This window comes from Myotis yumanensis, unplaced genomic scaffold (assembly GCF_028538775.1).
Source record: "Myotis yumanensis isolate MYYU_CA2020_CCGP unplaced genomic scaffold, mMyoYum1.0.hap1 SCAF_11, whole genome shotgun sequence".
NCBI lineage: Eukaryota > Metazoa > Chordata > Mammalia > Chiroptera > Vespertilionidae > Myotis > Myotis yumanensis.
In genome coordinates this window covers 44,312,214-44,330,442 of record NW_027223762.1, presented here as the reverse complement: position 1 = coordinate 44,330,442, position 18,229 = coordinate 44,312,214, and the positions used below count along the sequence as shown (strand labels likewise).

General features: G+C 50.4%; 1 protein-coding gene across 2 annotated transcripts; it reads left to right on the top strand.

Annotated features, from left to right (window-relative positions):
- Window positions 1-1,736: 1,736 nt before the first annotated feature.
- On the top strand, window positions 1,737-9,537 carry BOLA3 (bolA family member 3). Of its 2 annotated transcripts, XM_070428471.1 has the most exons (4): window positions 1,746-1,853; window positions 4,092-4,212; window positions 6,115-6,203; window positions 9,299-9,537. In XM_070428471.1, exons 1-4 carry the CDS (start codon window positions 1,800-1,802, stop codon window positions 9,362-9,364), a joined length of 330 nt encoding a protein of 109 aa, XP_070284572.1. In that variant the 5' UTR covers window positions 1,746-1,799; the 3' UTR covers window positions 9,365-9,537. The 2 variants fall into 2 exon arrangements, with proteins under 2 accessions (XP_070284573.1, XP_070284572.1); XM_070428472.1 differs by lacking the exon at window positions 6,115-6,203 and having other exon boundaries at window positions 1,737-1,853.
- Window positions 9,538-18,229: the final 8,692 nt, after the last annotated feature.

Genomic DNA, 18,229 nt, shown 5'->3' with positions numbered 1-18,229 from the left:
TCCAGTTGTACAAGCAATGTCAAACTTGTCTCCTCTCAGCTCGGCTTTCTTCTGTGTGCTTCATTTCCAAAGTGGCTCTGCCCACACGGTTGCAAAGATAACCGCCTGGAGTAGGCTTTCTACCAGTTTAGCAACCAGTTGAAAATGATCTTTTCTCTACTTCCAGAAAAATCCCTAGACCAGTGGTTCTCAACGTTGGGTGCACATTAGAATCACCTGGGAATCTTTTTAAAATCCTGATTTCTGGGCCTCATCCTCCGGAAATTCTGTTTGTTACTAATGTTGTGGCCCCACCCCATAACAAACAGAATTTCCGGAGGGTGAGGCCCAGAAACCAGGATTTTAAAAAGATTCCCAGGTGATTCTAATGTGCAGCCAAGGTTGAGAACCACTGCTCTAGTAGTGGTTCTCTACTAGCCCTAGGCTAGACCATCTATCATTGGTCTGGCTCAGAACATGTGACCAACCCTAAACCAATTCCTAAGTCTAATTGGCCAGACCTGGGTCTAGTTATCACTCCTAAAGTGGGGTGGGTCTGCCTCACCTGCAGCTGTGGTTTGAGTAGCAAAGAGTTCACCACTACACCAATGGATTAAACATTGTTGTCAGTTTTAATTATGTCATTGACAACAATGAAGAAAAATTATAAGTTAGCAAAGTGTCTTTAATCCTTCCAACCATAATTTCTAAGAAAAAAAGTGTGAGAGAGGCTATTGCAGTAATTCAAAGGAGAAATTAATGAGAGACAAGATGTAGGAGTCACTCCATACTGTAATGAATGAGCACATTTTTAGCTGAGCACTTTAAAGAACAACGGTAGGTCTGACCAACCCATCCATTTGAAACGCTGCAGGTTATTGATTGGATAGGCCGGAATGAAATAGCAAAAAGAGCTGGTAAAGGGTATAGGATATAGGCGGGGCAGTTTTTGCTGACAATCTTACCTCATGGCGTCAGCTTCCACTACATTCTTGCGACTCCAGGGTCGGTGGAGCCTAAGCTTCAGGTGGGCCGTGTCCCGCAGGCACCTTAAACTCAGGCAAGTCCAAAGCTGACTTTGGCGCTCCCCCTTCAAGCCCAACCTGGGCCTCCTCCACCCATTTCGATGTCCAAGCCAGAAACTTGGGAGTCACCCCAGACGACTTCCTCACCCTCGCCCTCACCCCCAATCTAGTCACTGCATTGCATTCACCTCCCCCAAAGTCTCAATCCACTCCTGCCCTCCCCGCTGCCGCGGCTCTAGTTCAGGCCTCAGCTCTCACCTGCCATGTACCGACAGCCTCGGAACTTCGTCCTCAGCTCCAGTTCCGCCGCTACAGTCCCTCCTCCTTGCAGGAGCCACCGGGACCTTCCTAACACGCAAATCTGAAAACGACACCCCTGTTTTCAAGTCCTCCTCCGGCTCCTCTTTTCTGGAGGAAGAAACCCAAGCCCCTCAGCAGGGAAGCCAGGTTGCGGGAGCGGGGGAGAGGGAATCGGCCCAGGGCACGAGGGGCACTGGGATGAGGGACACACCTGGGTAGAGTTTGCAGGCTGAGGGGGCGGGCCCCGCTGGTGGAACGGGCCCGGATTGGCTGTCGGAGCGCCGAGTGGGCGGGGCCCTGGGCGGGGCGCGGCAGGTCCCAGGTGGCGCGTCCCGCAGGCTCAGACCAGGCGGGGCGAGGGGCGGAGCGGCGCGGGCGGCCCGCGGCCTCCGGGCGGCAGGGGGCAGCCTCGCCCGCCCGGGTGGCATTCGCTTCTGGGCTCCTTGCCTTTCGGGAGACGCGGCGACCTCGGGCGGCGGGTCGCGTCGGCCGGGCATGGCGGCGTGGAGCCCGGCCGCGGCAGCGCCTCTGCTCCGCCGGATCCGCGGGGTGAGCACGGGCAGGGCCAAGTGCTTGCCCCGGGGCGGGAGCTGCGGAGGGGCCGCGGGGTCGGGGCAGGGGCTCCCCGACCTTTCTCTCGTTCATTCATTCTTTCACTCGTTGATTCATTTGTTCAGTGGTCCGGGCAACCGGCATTCGGGGAAGTGTCAGGACCCGGTACGCTAGGGGGCCCCCAGAGCCGGGTGGAGGCCGGGCGAGGGTCCAGACACCCAGACACCCAGACACCCAGACACCCAGTGCAGCGGCACGGGAAAAGCAGTGCTGCTCTATCGAGCCGCGGACATCGGAGTCCTAGCCGGAGTCACGGCGCGCGTGCCGGGCATGTGGCGGGGTCTGGACTGTGGGAACGTCCGCCGGCCTCGTTGACCTTGACCCGCACAAATGCCACAGTCCCGGCGTCGAGCCCAGCAGAGGGCACTCACCACGCGCGCTCCTCATTTCCTCTCCCCCTTGATTCATCCCTTCCTCGCTTCACCCACCTCTTTCCCTGTCCTCCCTTGTGCTTCCTGCTCCCCGGCTGGCCTTGGACCCGCTCCCCAGGCAGGTCTACGGGTGACTGTCAGCGTGGCCCGGCGCCCGCTGGGGATTTTGCCAGTAGGTTGCCTGTTTAAAGGCCGCTGCCCACACATCTGCTACGCAGGAGGGGCTTCTCCTGAGAAATCTGCAGCGCTGACAACCACTGCACTCCTTAGTGGTTGCCCTCTGCCCGCCACCCCATTATTCTCTGCCTTTGTCCCCCCTCCCCCCACTCGACCCCATCCACCAGTCTTACCCAGATCCACAACATTTTCTCCCTTCACACAGCACTCAGTGTAAGTCCAGCTCTTCCTGCTGACCTGCATTTCAGCTGCCTGCCGGACTTCTTTGTGGGTGTCCAGTAGGCATGTCTTGAATTGTGTGGTCCTTTCCCTGCTCATCCATCCGTCCGTCCGTCCGTCCATCCATCCATCCATCCATCCATGTGGTCCTTTCCCTGCTCATCCATCCGTCCGTCCGTCCATCCATCCATCCATCCATCCATCCATGTGGTCCTTTCCCTGTTCATCCATCCATCATCCATCCCCAGGTCCTCCGAGGGCCTGCCCTGGCTCAGCCCTGGAGGGCTGCAATAACAGGACAGACTCAGTCGTGGCCTTTGAGACCAGGTGGTCATTTTAAAGAAGGTGCCCCGAGATTCTATCACACAGGACCCTGCTCTGGGCCATCAGGAAAGGCCTGAGGGTGTGTGTGGGGGGTGAGGGAGGTCCCTTTAGCTCCAGCACTGGATAAACAGTGCAGGTGTTCCCCAGCTGCCGTCCTCCTCCAGTCAGGGACCCGAGCTGGCGCTGCTGCCTTTGCCTCTTACCTGGGCATCTTTCCTGACGAGCTTCAAAAGACACCGCTTTGTGCAGGTGACTTTGGCACCAAGATGCCTGACTGAGTCCAACATCTTTAGCCTGACCTTCAAGGCCTGTCATACCCTATATTACGCCTCCCTTCTCAGCATCAACTCAGCCAAGGGGCTGCTGGCCTGGTTTTCTGCGCCTTCACCCCTAAGGACTGAGATACGCTCCCCTCGGAAGCACTGGGTCCCTGTGGTAGCCATTAGGGGAGGGGGGAGAGTGGTTGCCAATGGCAAATAATCTAAAAATGTTTCTCCTTCAGGTGGTTTAATAGAATTCTGCTTTTCCCCAGTGAGAATTCATGTTGCAAAAGGTCACTGGCTTATTGAACAGTAGGTCACAAGGTCATATCCCACTGGAAAGGCTGGAATATTAATCAGGCCTAAAGGGTAGGTGGCATTTTGGCCCCACCAGTGCCTGGTCAGTGGCACCTTGGGCCAGCGGGGCACAGCTGCCTGGCCTCTCCCAGCTCTGCATTTTACTAATGGATCCAGGCTTGGGCATATTACTTAATGCCAGTTTCCTCACCTGTACAACTGGCATCATGATAGTATCTTTCCCAGCATCATGGCAAGTCAGACATCTGTTGAATTAGGTTTGGGGCCTTGTCTCTAGAGTCCAAATGAGTTATTTACAATCATCCCCACCCCAAGAAAGCTGATTCTGCATCCCGGCGAGCTTAGATGACTTAGCCCAGGGCCACGCCGGCCCTGCCTGGGCGAGGGGAGGTGCGGGGGGTGGTGGTGGTGGGGAGATGGCAGGTGGGTCCTGCACAGTGGCCCCCTGGGGGCAGCGTCATCCTGCTCAGCCATGCCTTTTCTCTGCCTTCTCTGTTCTGTGGCAGCTTCCTCTTCGCTGTACCCAGCGGATGTTTGCCTCGCAGACTGACGGGGAGCTCAAAGTAACCCAAATCCTCAAAGAAAGCTTTCCTCGAGCTACAACTATCAAAGTCACTGACATTTCAGGTAAGGTTTCCTCATCTTCCCGCTGAGTTTGATAGGATTTTGTTCTCTGGAGGGGCAGGGGGGGCGGGGAGGGGGAGGTGGGCTTAGCAAAAGGCACTTGATTGCTCCTTAATGCGGGTGGCTCTGGGGCAGATGTGGAAGAGGGGCTACAGAAACATGGAGGGAGACTGTGGGGATGAGTTCCCTCTCCGTCACCCCTGGGCTCTGGTCCGGCCTTTAATTTGACCGCCAGGTGGGCTTTACAGAAATCCCCCCACATTCTCCTGATGCCCTCGAGCGTCAGAGCTGGAGCGGACCAGGGGGAGTTTGTCCCTTTGAAGAAAGTACCTGTCTCCCTTTCCTCACGAAGAGATGAGCCCAGGGAGGCCCAGGAACCTGCCCAGCCCCTCACAGGGAGGAGGCGGCCAACCAGGACCCAGGGCAGACTCTGGCCTGAGCTGGTTTCCTGCCCCAGCCAGACCGTGCATTCCTCAGGCCGGCTGTGTGGTAGGAGCTGACTGGGCAGTCACCTCCTGCACCCACAGGACGGGGGAGATAGGGCCTTTTGCCAGACACACCCATGCGGGGAGCCGGGGAGCTTGGCAGTGGGCGGGCACCTGACTCCCACACCCAGACTCGGTCTTGGCCGCTCTGCACAGCCACAACGGCCCACAGGCTTTTCTGAGAACGTAACATTGGGAGAAGGTTTAGAAAAAAGTGTTGTTCTGGGAATAGAGATGAATCAATCTGAAGATCCTTTGGAATGGGAGGTGGGGTGCGCACTCTGCCGGGGTCTCGGCAATGCTGAGGCCTTGATATCACCAGCCCTGTACCTGCCCAGGCCCACGTAGGCAGAGCCGGAACTTGACCTCCTGTCTGACTCTGCCCAGCCTGGGATGAGTACAGAAAGGGCATTGAGGCCGGCAGCCTTGGCTTAAGCAAAGCTTGGACTCAGAGCTTGTAAGAGAAGGGAAACAGAGCGCTTTGCACACAGTGGCCTGGTGTAACAGCCTGGGGGGGAAATTCTCTTTCTCATCAGTCACAGCACTAGCTCCCCAGCCATGTGGAGACAGAGCTTGGTCAGGGTGTGGATGAGTCCACCACAAGCTCTGCCTCGAGCACTTCACCAGAAAGCTCTCCCTCCCTGCCGAAGCCCTGATGTTTATAGAGCAGGAGGCGCTGGAGAGAGACCCGCCTGGCTGGCCAGGCCTGGCGGCCAGCGGCCAGCGGCCAGCATTGTTGTTGTGGTTGTTAATCCTCACCCGAGGATATTTTTCCCATTGATTTTTTAAAGAGAGTGTAAGGGAGGGACGGAGAGAGAAAGGGAGAAGCTTCCAAGTGAGAGATTGGTTGCCTCCCAGGCACGTGCCCTTGATTGGGAATCGAACCCGTGACCCTTCTGTTGCTGGGCCAACTCTCTAACCATTTAACAACCCTGGCCAGGGCTGCAGCTCCTATGTCCCTGTCTCTCTTGCACATCCTTGTTCCTTTCTTTTGGGTAGTATTCTAGTTTTCAAACCAAATTTTAGTGTATTTTTGCACTAAAAAAAGCGATTGCTGGTATAGTTTGAAGGAGGAACACTGAAATTCAGTCCCTCCCACCCTCTTCAACGGCATTTGTTGGCTTAATAAAAGGAAATACCAGGAAAACCTGCATTCGTGCCTTATCTTTCCTCCCCCACAAGTGATAACCCTGGGTGGGGCACCTGCCTTGCCAAAGGAGGAACACGTTTTGGATGGGGGCAGCGTGCCAGGAGGTGTGTGTGCTCAGACCCTAAGCCGTAGCCTGCTTCTAACAGTCTTAGCAACTTTCGCTGAACAGTAGTATTCGGACCCTGAGACTGTGCGGGACTCCAAGGACCTGCCAGGCTGTGGCGGCCCCGACTCAATAATGGAAACGCTTTCAAACCGCATTTATTTCAGGAGGCTGTGGGGCGATGTATGAAATCCAAATCGAGTCAGAAGAATTTAAGGAGAAGAGGACTGTCCAGCAGCACCAGATGGTAAATCAGGTCAGAGAGGAACAGCGCCCCTTTGCCCCTCCACCCCTGTCCCTACATCCGGGAGGGCCTGCCGGGCGGCCTGGTATTTGACTGGCAGTCGTAGGAAAGAATAATGCAGTGCCACGGTCATGCCAACAGGACCCAGGACAGAAAATGTAACCGGGAACTATCTGGAATCCACTGTAGACAATTACGGCTTCTTTTCAAAACGGAAAACAAGCCACCTAATAGTTTTGTCGTGTTTTTGTATGAGCCGGTGCTTACTGTTGTGGTCACATATTGGATAGTATTGGTAATTGTAGGCGTGCCGAGAGATACGTTTTGTAGATTTGAAGATTGTTTGAGCCTCTCTCCAGGACTGCGTTACAGATTGGGGCACAGCATGGCTGAGAATTGCTCCAGCTGCCCCAGACCCAGTGACAGACACCATAGGGGCCTGAAACATCAGCTTTAACCAGACAAGGCTGGTTTACTTGTTATCTACGCTTATTTTACGTGGAATTAATACAAGCCTTGACCCTGGGGCGTGTCTGTAAACTGGCCGCCTTCAGCAGGGATATTTGGCATCATTCTGGAAGGTCTTCAACGTTGTGAACTAGGTTAGCGTTTGTAAAGCACTGCTTTGGTCATGAGGGCCCCTCTGTGACCCCTTCTACATCACGTTCAGGCGTCCCAGGTTGCTGTTCCACGCCCCCCCACCTGTCTCGGCACACACCCTCCCTTGGCCCCTGCCCCGTGGTCTCCGCATGAGCTTCGCCCAGATCGGACCCCCTGCAGGGTTCCCTTCCTCCCTCCTCTGCCCAGCTCAAGTGCTGCCTCCCGACCTGCCTGGCAGGGATGAATGCCCTCCACCCTTTGACTCCAGCATTGTCTGCCTTGTATCCAGGGATACCAATGCCCCTTGGCCTGTCAGCCCTGTGTGGGCTGGTTCCCTTCTAAGTCTGTCTTTGGATCATCGTGGAGCCCAACCCTTCACTCGCACGCGGACACCTACGGCCCGAAGGTGCCAGTGGTCTGCCGGGCTGTCGGGGATGGAACAGCAACCACTTGGCTCTTCCAATGGTCCCTGCTTGGTTCCCTGTGGATGGGGAGCCCCTGCCACTGCAGCTCACACTCCTCCACCCTCAGGAGTGAACTTACCATTCCTCTGGGCCCCTGCCACCTCGTGGGCCAGGCCCCCAGGGGTGCCAGGAGAACAAGTGTTTCTTCCCCTTGCATCCTGTTCCCTCCTGGGGAGCAGCCGCAGGGAGGAGAGTGAGCACTGACCTGGCTCTCCACTTCGCAGTGGGATCTGAGCCTTCGTTTCCTCTTCAGCAAAGATCGCGTGAGGTATTGCCCACACGTGCCCAGCCTCGTGCCGGCATGTGGAAGGCATTTGGTAAACAGCAGTTGCCCTCTCCTCTTCTCTGGCCCCTTTCCTGTCTGGTGCTCGTCACCTGGGTCCTCACGAGGGTGCCTCTGCCTGTGTCTCCCCAGCTCAGAGCCCTTCCCTGTGCATCCTGGTTGCCCACAGAGTCCAGTCCCACCCTCCCGGCCTGGGATCACCAGTCCCTGGGTGGCCTGCCTTAGTTCGCCCCCCAGATACCTGACTGGAAGCCAGGCTTTTCCTGGGGAGCCACGGTGCTTTCCCAGCCTTTCCCCACCTTGTGCTCCTGGGCCCGACGCCCTGTCCCTCTCTGCCCATTCCATCCCCAGCTGTCCCGCTCCTGGGCTGCCCCCTGCACGAGTGGCCAGTTCAGTAGCAGACACTCGCTCCTGGGAACGCCCACCACAGCCCTGAGCCGGCTTGGGGTCTGGCAGCACCCATCACTGCACTGAGTCCATTTCTCGTGGACTTGTGTTACTTCTCTTGCCTCTCTCATCATTTTCCCGTGGCTTTTCCATCTGTGTCCCCAGCTGAAAGCCGGTGTCACACCTGAACCACTCAGGCTGGGTCAGGGGCATAGCTCCCTCAGTGCCAGGCCAGTTGGCATTCCCACCAGCAAGCAGCACACAACGTGGAAAGCAGCTGTTCCCCAGGAGAAGGGAGATGGCTGGACAGACTGGCGGGGGGGGGGGGGGGGGGATGTCCACCCCACTGTGATGGTCAGATTTGGGCCTAATGTAAAGGACGTGGACTCTTCCTCTGCATTGATTATACACTCCCGTGGTCCACGCCTCCCTGGGCCCAGTAGCTTTCCTCTTGGCAAGCCAGAGAAATGAATGCAGTTTGGCTGTGGTGGCTCATTCAGGTTTGTGCCCTGGTGCTGAGTCTCATATTTTACAACTTTATTTTTCAAGTAAAAGTGGGCTATTTGTGCTAAATAGTGTGGTTTTAAAGAACAGCTGCTTGATGTTTGAAATAGCAAAACACAAAAAACAGCCTAATAGTTCATCATGATGGGCTGGGCTGAACAGTTACGATAGATCCATATGCCAGGCTGACGCAAACAAGGAATGTGCTCTTTATGCTGATACAGAACGCTCTCCAGGGGTGAGGGGGAAAGCAGAGTGTAGAACAGTGTGTTTAAAGTGCTACCATTTTGTTTTAAAAAGGTAATGTGGGGGGAGGGGATATGTATTTATATTAGCTTGACTATGCAATGTTGGGTCTTCGCATAGAAACTAACAGCAGTTCTCTATTGGGCAGGGATTCTCAACCTGTGGGTCGCGACCCCTTTGGCGGTCGAACGACCCTTTCACAGGGGTCGCCTAAGCCCATCCTGCATATCAGATATTTACATTACGATTCATAACAGTAGCAACATTACAGTTATGAAGTAGCAACGAAAATAATGTTATGGTTGGGTCACAACCTGAGGAACTGTATTTAAAGGGCCAGAAGGTTGAGAACCACTGCTGTTGGGGGACGGAGGTGGACACTGGGGGATAGAGGGCAGGTGTGGGAGGGAGATGTCACTATATGCCTTTTTAGGCCTCTAATTTTTGAGCCAGGTTAGATTCTGATTTAAACAAAGAAATTGTTTTCCAAAAAATGGAAAAAGTGCTGCAAGAAGTTGCACAGTGTCTTACAGATAGAGAGCTGTATGAAGATACTGTCTGAGGGACTCGTTGTAGCCAATGCCATATACAAAGGAAATGATGGTGCTCTTTTCCTTCCTTAGGCCCTAAAGGAAGAAATCAAAGGAATGCACGGATTGCGGATATTTACCTCTGTCCCCAAACACTGACCACGCCCTGGCTGCATAGATGCTGCTGCTTAAAACCTTGGATGAACTTGACCATTCTTTCCTAGGCATTTGCCAAAAAATTTATCTATTTTGTTCATAGACATTTCCATGTTATAATTATAGAAGATTATGTTATCTATTTAGATGTTAATTAAAGGCAACAGATAACTGAGTCTTTTGAGGAGTCATTAATAATGCTTCTAGTTCCTTTATTTTAGGAGCAATGTCCTTTTGTCCAGCCTGGCCTTGTCCTTGGACAGCTCCGTCCTGCTGCTGGAGAGGCAGGATGGAGTGCTAGCTACTTTTGTCTTGTCATGAGACCTCCTTGTTTGTCATCTATGAAATGGCTCAGGCCTAATCTTATCGAACAGAAAAGAAAAGCCCTACCTGGTTTGCCTCAGTGGATAGAGCGTCACCCTGCGGACTGAAGGGTCCCAGGTTCGATTCCGGTCAAGGGCACATGCTTGGGTTGTGTGCTCAATCCCCAGTAGGGGGCGTGCAGGAGGCAGCCAATCAACGATTCTCTCTCATCATTGATGTTTCTATCTCTCCTTTTCCCTTCTCTGAAATCATTAAAAGTATATTAAGAGAAAAGATCCTTTGGTTTCGCTCTTCCCATAGTTTACCTCTCTCTTTCCTTCCCCTCCTAACGTCTTCCTAGAATGATTTTGGACCCTCGTTTTCTTACTCCCTGGAGTAGACTCAGGATTTGGTGCTGCCTGGATCAGGATCTTTGTCCTGTGTTTGAAGATCCCCACCTCTGCATCTCGGGGGAGGTGGAGCCCCACTCCCGACAGGAGCTGAAAGGCTTGCCTTCCTAGCTCTCTTGAAAGTAAGGCACAGGCAGATGTAGACTCAGCCAGGCAGATCTGCCCAGGACTTTGAATTGGGAGCCAGTGACACCAAGCGGGGGCAGTGGTGCATTGATTCTGGCCGTGACAGGTAACTGACACACCTGTGTGTTACTGGGAGGACCGAGGCATTTCACATGCTGAAGTAAGTGTTGATGAGCCGAACTGCAGAAAGGGTAAGGGTACAGCTAAATGGCAGGAACACCAGTGCCACCAGGCCTTTGCATCTGCTGTCTGCTTCTCTGCAGATCAGTATTATTATTATTTTTAAATTTTATTTTATTTTATCTTTAAATATATTTCACTGATTTTTTTACAGAGAGGAAGGGAGAAGGGATAGAGAGCCAGAAACATCGATGAGAGAGAAACATCGATCAGCTGCCTCCTGCACACTCCCCACTGGGGATGTGCCCGAAACCAAGGTACATGCCCCTGACTGGAATCGAACCCAGGACCCTTGAGTCCCCAGGCTGACGCTCTATCCACTGAGCCAAACTGGCCAGGGCATATTATTTTTAAATTTTAAATTCTCACCCAAGGATGTTTTAAATTGAATTTTAGAAGAAGGGAGAGAGAGAGAAACATTGATGTGAGAGAAACAATGATCGTTCGCCTCCTACATGTGCCCTGACTGGGGAACCCAACCTGAAACCTAGGTAGGTGCCCTGACTGGGAATCGAACCTGCAACCTTTTGGTGCATGGACGATGCTCCAACCAACTGAGCCAACGGGCCAGGGCAGGTCAGCATTATTATCTCTCACTCTGCATGGGTGTCCACCATATAGCGGTGATTATATTGCTAGTAGCTCTTAATTTATATATATATAATATATATATATATATATATGTAAAATAAAATTTAAATATATATATTTAAATTTTATTTTTCAATTACAGTTTACATTCAATATTATTTTGTATTAGTTCCAGGTGTACAGCATAGTGCTTAGACAATCATATGCTTTACAAAGTGTTCCCCCTAATATTTCCAGCACCCACCTGGTACCATACATTAATTTTTATATCGTAAATGTTGCCCAGTCATCATGGCTCAGTGGTTGAGCATCAACCTATGAACCAGGAGGTCACGGTTCGATCCCAGTCAGGTCACATGCCCAGGTTGCAGGATCAATCCCCAGTGTGGGGCGTGCAGGAGGCAGCTGATCAGTGATTCTCATCATTGATGTTTCTATCTTTTCCTTCCTCTCAATAAAAAAATATTTTTAAAAAATATATCCAGGCCAGGAGAAGGGCATACTTTTCTTCCAAGTTCAGTTCAAAAATGCCAGGGAAGGCCTCTGATCTGCCCCTCTTGAATCAGGAGCCACCCTGGACCAATCAATCAGCTGGAGTATCATGTCTCTAGACTCTGGAGAAGGAAGGAGCAGCTGCCAGAAGAAGTTGGACTTCTGTTCTCCACAGAAGAGCCCGGAACAAAGCAACAGGTGTTCTCGACTAGAGGAAAAGGTATTGTGGCCTTGCTAGCCCCCTAGGAGTCTGGGGATGTCAGAGAAACTCGCCTCTCCTCTGCTTCACCCCACCCCACCCACCCCAGGGGATGCTCAGGCCCAGTGAAGTGTGACAATTCTACCAGTTTTGCATGTCTGCGTCCAAATCTGGCAACAAGAAATTTTTAAAGTAGCCCTCCCAAGTTGTTCTTCCCTCAAGTTAAAAGGAAAATTGGAAGAGGAATCACCGGGTTTATTTTTTAGTTGATTAAAAAAGACGAAGTTGCTCCTTTTAGTAGCCAGAGTATAACATGGCATCTGATACAGCCAACTCCTAGCTTTCTGATTAAGTGCTCTGTGGAAACTGCTGAATTATGAAAGATGATATGTTTTCTGAGCTAAGTGTCTTGAAAAACAGTGTACAGTTTTCCAGTGGAAAATTCAGAGTCCTGCCCTAGCTGGTTTGGCTCAGTAGAGTGTCAGCCTGCGGACTGGAGGGTCCTGGGTTTGAATCCAAGGGCATGTGCCTCAGTTGCAGGCTTGATACCTGGCCCTGGTCGGGGCACGTGCAGGAGGCAACCAATTGATCTATCTCACATCGATGTTTCTCTCTGTCTCTCCCCTTCTCTTCCACTCTCTAAAAATCAATGGAAAATATCCTTGGGTGAGGATGAACAACAACAACAAAAGAAAATTCAGAATCTTGAGGTCGGTGCTTGCTGACGAGACAAGTCACTAAAGGGAGCTGGCCTGTCCACAGCCCACCCCCAGGCCGGTTTGTTCCAGGGGTTCCTGTAGGCCCCTCTCACCCCTGATTAGACCACCCAGCTAGTAGTCATGGGGTCAGCTGGCCTGCAATCCGGCAGAGGACCTGATGCCACACAGCCCCACCCAACACTCATCGCAGCAAGGAGTCAATGCATCCAATTCCCTTTCGTGGGAACCAAAGTGGAAAGGGTGACCCAGTAAAGCTCAGGGCAGACGAAGCTGGGAATTCACATCAGGAGAATCCATCAGGTAAAGAGCAAAAGAGCCCTGGGATGTGTCATGAGGTTCTGGGAGTCCAGGTTAAGAGAAGAGGGCACTATAAGGTGGTGATTCTCAGTGGCTGTGAGAACCACCTGGGGATTGAAAACTCTCCCACCTGGGTCCCTCTCAGGTCTAAGAGGCTGGCTAGTGACGGGTGGGGAGAGTAGACACACAGGGACCAGGTAGTCAAAGTTAGACTCAGAGAGGATGAGTCAGGCTCCCTCCCCCTGTCCCTCTACCCCTGTAAGGCCTGCCCAGCGCACCCTCTTGTCCCTCCAGGGAGCTTCCGTGCATGCCTCAGTTTGCCTGCTTTCCTCCACCCATCACCCGTCTCTGGGAGCTGCCCCCACGCCCCTAATTCCACAAGGTAGAAGGCAGCAGAGCGCCAGTGCCCCCTGAGCCCGTGCAGGCCCCTGACCTCACCTGGGCGGGATGCAGCCTGCAGATCCCTGGGAAAAGGACACCCGCTGTGACGGTCTCCCCGGAGCACCTGGAGCAGAGCAGGCCTGGTCCAGCGCCGCTCATGTGTTCCTCACCTGTGCTTCTCGGAGAGGCCTCTGTAAGACACGTGGGCACATATCTGAACCCTGGCCTGCGTCCTAAAGAACCCAAAGCACGTCTCCCAGCTCTTCCCCTGGGACCCGCGGGGGGCGGGGGGGGGGGGGGGCGGGGGGGCGGGGCGGGGGGCGTCTCAACTCCTTACCAATGAACCGACTTTTGACACCTTTTATGGTTGCATTTGCTCTAATAATGCTGGTAGGCTTAAGTATCTTAGGCACCTCATTTCAGGATATTGATCTCATAGGTTGTTGTAAGATACCCTTCCACTCTGAATTTAAAAGAACATTTATGCACTTTCATGTATTTTGAGAAAAATATGTTTATTAGAGAGGCAGATAAAAAGGTACAACTAAAAGATGCCAGATATATTATTTTCTTTTAGAGTAAGAATAAAAAGAAACAATCATGATGACCTTATTCAAACACAATTTATTCAGAACCCAAGTGTCTTAATCCGTTCATGCGTAGCATCCAGCAGGCACCTCTCCAGCAGTTATAAAAACAAAAGGTCTTGCCCTAGCCGGTTTGCTCAGTGGCGAGTGTCAGCCGGCAGACTGAAGGGTCCCGAGTTCCATTCTGGCCAAGGGCATGTACCTTGGTTGCAGACTCCATCCCCAGTAAGGGGCATGCAGGAGGCAGCTCATCAATGTTTCTATCTCTCTATCCCTCTCCCTTCCTCTCTCTCAAATCAATAAAAAATATATTAAAAAAAACAGAAGGTCTTTAAGCAGCAGAATAAGCAGCTAAACAAATGGATAAAAGAGTAAAAAGTTTAAACAACTGAAGTTCAAGTAATAACTTTAGTTTTTATTTTTAAGCTATTTTTAGAACAGTTTATATAACTTTCTGGAACACTTTTGATTTACAGAAAAATTGAGAAGATCATACAGAGTTCCTTTATAGCCCACACTGTTTCCTCTCTTGAAGGCTTACACGACTATGGTACTTTTGTTGCAATTAATGGACCAGCATTAATTCAGTATTGCAAATTAAAGCCCATAGTTTATTCCGATTTCCTTAGTTTTTTCCTAACGTCTTTTGCCAGGTCTGTCCTCCACGACACCACATTCCATTAGTTATCGCGGCTCCTTAGGCTCCTCTTGGCCATGACAATTTCTCAGAATGTTCTTGTTTTTGATGACCCTTTAGTATGTGTGTGTGTGTGTGTGTGTGTGTGTGTGTGTGTGTGTATATATATATATATATATATATATATATATATATATATATTTGTTTATTTCAGAGAGCGGGAAGGAGAGGGAGAGATAGAAACATCAATGATGAGAGAGAATCATTGATTGGCTGCCTCCAGCACACCCTCTACTGGGGATGGAGCCTGCAACCCAGGTATGTGCCCTTGACTGGAATCGAACCTGGGACCCTTCAGTCCGCAGGCCGACGCTCTATTCATTGAGCCAAACCAGATAGGGCAACCCTTTAGTTTTTAAATAGCAGTACATACAATTACATTCCGTATGGATGTGTTTGACAAAAAGCAATTTTGAGAAAAAAATCAAGAGCACAAAAGAAGTCACAATCCAGTTGGTGGATTGAAGATGTTTACACTATTCTAAACATTTTGGCAAATGTTAAATAATCATGTCTTAGACACCACCCCAAAGAAGTGCACTGGTGTTATTAAAAATCAAACGACTGCCTGAGGTATGGACATCAGGAAATAACAGCTTCGCCCAGACAGGCTGAGTGCAAGGAGGGCATTGTCCGGGTGAGGGTCGGTAGGTTTATAAACAAGGTTAGGGAGGCAAGGCATCTATACACACATTACTGACCTGTAAGTGTATCACTATCAACCTTCCAAGTAAAGGAAGAAAACTTTGTGCAGAGATTTTCCTTCTCTTATTTAACAGAGAACTGTTGGAAGGAAACAAAGACTACGTTGGGTGAAAATGGAAATTCCTGATGCTTTGGAAATTGTTTCAGTCCTTTTTTTAATACTTCAGACACTGACTGGAGGAACTGAAACTACAAAATATCTTGAACTGGCCCTAGCTGGTTTGGCTCAGTGGATAGAGCATTGGCCTTCGGACTGAAAGGTCCCGGGTTCAGTTCTGGTCAAGGGCACATGCCCGGGTTGCAGGCTCGATCCCCAGTGCAGGAGGCAGCCGATCAGTGATTCTCTCTTATTATTGATGTTTCTATCTTTCTCTCCCTCTCCCTTCCTCTCTGAAATCAATAAGATGTGTGTGTGTGTGTGTGTGTGTGTGTGTGTAATCTTAAACTGTTTAGTCAATGTCCCACATCTTCATCTGTTCTCGGTGCTGAGGCATACAACTTAAAATAATGGTCACAAATCTATGTATACCCCCCCCCCCCACACACACACTTCTTGCTCTATAACAAACCAATTGAGCTATTTTCTGAATCAAATTTGCAAAAGTCTAAAGGAAAAAAAAACACACCTTCAAAGGACAGGATGTTTTTCAAGGCAGGCCTTTTAGAAGCTACTGTTGACTGTTCTAGGTTGTTTTTTTGGCGGTGGGGGGCGAGGGGGTTAGTTTGCTTTCTTTGACAGTTAACAGTTTGGAAATGAGTTCATCTTCTGACATAGGGAAGTCAGATTTTAATGTCCTCGGTCTCCCATTTTGTTTGGTAAATGCCTAAAGCTGATCATTTACTAGTGCTGAAGTGGGCGAAGCATTTACGGCTCACTAAACCGAATCCCCATGGTTTAAGGGTCAGCTGATTTTTTTGCTGCAATACTTAAGGAGAACTGACGCCCCACTCCCGACCAAAGAGATCTGGATCAAGATGAGAAGTGTTATCAATATCCTGTCAGTGAGGGCATAATCATTTTAATAAGAAAAATTTTAATTTCAACATTCAAAAAATTACATAGTTGCCCGGCCGGCGTGGCTCAGTTGTTGAGCATCAACCTATGAACTAGGAGGTCAGAGTTCGATTCCCAGTCAGGTCACATGCCTGTGTTGTGGGCTCGATCCACTAGGGGGCGTGCAGGAGGCAGCTGATCAATGATTCTCATGATTGAATTTTCTCTCTCCCCCTTTCTCTCTCAAAGCAATAAAAAAAAAATATATATATATATTTAAAATGACAGTTATAAGTCAGGCTGTCATTAAGAAAAGTCTGCCACAGTTCACGTTGGTAACTCTAGTAAATGGTGAGCTAACTCACTGCTGGAATCTTCACTCACCCCCACCCAGAGCAGCAAGTTCGAGTTCCTCCTGCCATTATGTGATTCTCTGATTTCAGCTGATGAAATGAGTCCACATGTGGAGGCAAGGCCCTCATTTTCCTTTCTAAAAGGAGGAAGGAAATGAATTAATGTTTTTTCAAAGCAATTTTTTTTTTTAAAAAAAGAAAGTCTCAACCTGAGGCTTCCTTCTGACCCATTTAGAGCTGGTTCTCTGTGATCTCTGAGTAGATCTCATTACTGGGCAAGATTAACCACTGGGGTTGGTAGCATCTATTCGTATGGCCAGATTTCTTTGAAGATGGTGAGACGCTTTTATTTCATTCTGGCCAAGGTTAATCACATTATTTTTTTAAGTGAGCCTTACATTTGCTGGTTTTAAAAAATTCCAGCAAGCTCAAAATTTAGGTCTTAAAGATGCCAATGATTTAAAAATCTACCATTTGAAAAACAACATGCTGAGTTTTGTGTCTCTGTGTTACTGTAGTTACTGCCACATTGCATCCTAGTTATAGCTCAGCCTAGGGAAGTGTGAGCTGAACACAGTTCTTCTTGCCACAAAACCTCCCACTGATACAGAATCAAGATGGTTGAGAAGTAGGTATGCACTGTTTGCATTATAAGGCTGTTTATACAGCATTAGAACATTTGATCTACTATGTCAATTTGGTGAAGAGATCAATTGGTACCATAGGTAAAAATCAATTTATTTAAAAGTTACAAATGTAAAATTCTAATGTATTTCAATGTATGGCAGACACGATCTATATATATAAAAGGTTAGTCCTGGTTGGTGTTGCTCAGTGGTTAGAGTGTTGGCCCATGCACCCAAGAGTCCTGGGTTCAGTTTCCAGTCAAGGGCAAGTATCTGGTTTGTGGGTTCAATTCCCAGCCCCTGTCAGGCATGTGGGAGGTAACCAATCAATGTGTCTCTTTCACATTGATGTTTCCCTCTCTCTCCCTCCCTCCTTACCTCCCTTTTACTTTCTTTGAAAATGAATGGAGGGAAAACCAAGATGGCGGCATAGGTAAACACCAGAAATTACTGCCTCGCACAACCACTTCAAAAATACAACTAAAAGACAAAATGGACATCATCCAGAACCACAGGAAGGCTGGCTGAGTGGAAATTCTACAACTAGAAGGAAAGAGAAAAGCACACTGAGACTCAGAGGAGGTGCGGAAGTAAAGTGCAGAGGTACGGAGGCGCACGTGGAAAGGGCTGGCAACTGAGGACACGGTTGTCTTTCTCAATCAGGAGGGAGCCTCAAGCTCCCGACTGCTCTGAACTCCAGTTCTGGGTGAGTCTCTGGGGACCCAGACTCATACGGGGAGAAAGTGGACTGTCTGGCATCGGTCGAAACTCGAGGGTGGCTTTCTCTCAGAGGTGCTTGCAGCAATTACCGGGACACTGAGACCCAGGGCCTCTTAGGGCAGGACTGAGGAGCAGCCATAGCTGCTTGCTCTGCCCTGTTGATCCCCTGAGACCCCGCCTCACCCAAGCTGTGCACAGAGGCTTTTGCATATGAAAGGCCTGGCCCTTTGCAATCTGAAAATTACCTAACAAACTGCAGCTGGGTCAGAGAGACCCAGAACTTCCAAAAGAAGGCCCAAGGCCCCATAGCAGCTTGCATTGCTTCACAGCTGGGCCTCATCTGGGCACCTCCAAACCCCAGACAAAGAAGAAGAACCTGCAGATCTCTTTGTAGCTCCTGCTGGGTAGCCTCAGGCAGAGGCTAAATTAGCACCTCCTTAGAGATCCAAGAGCCAGTGTACCCAGTGGTCAGAGTGGGACCATCCAGA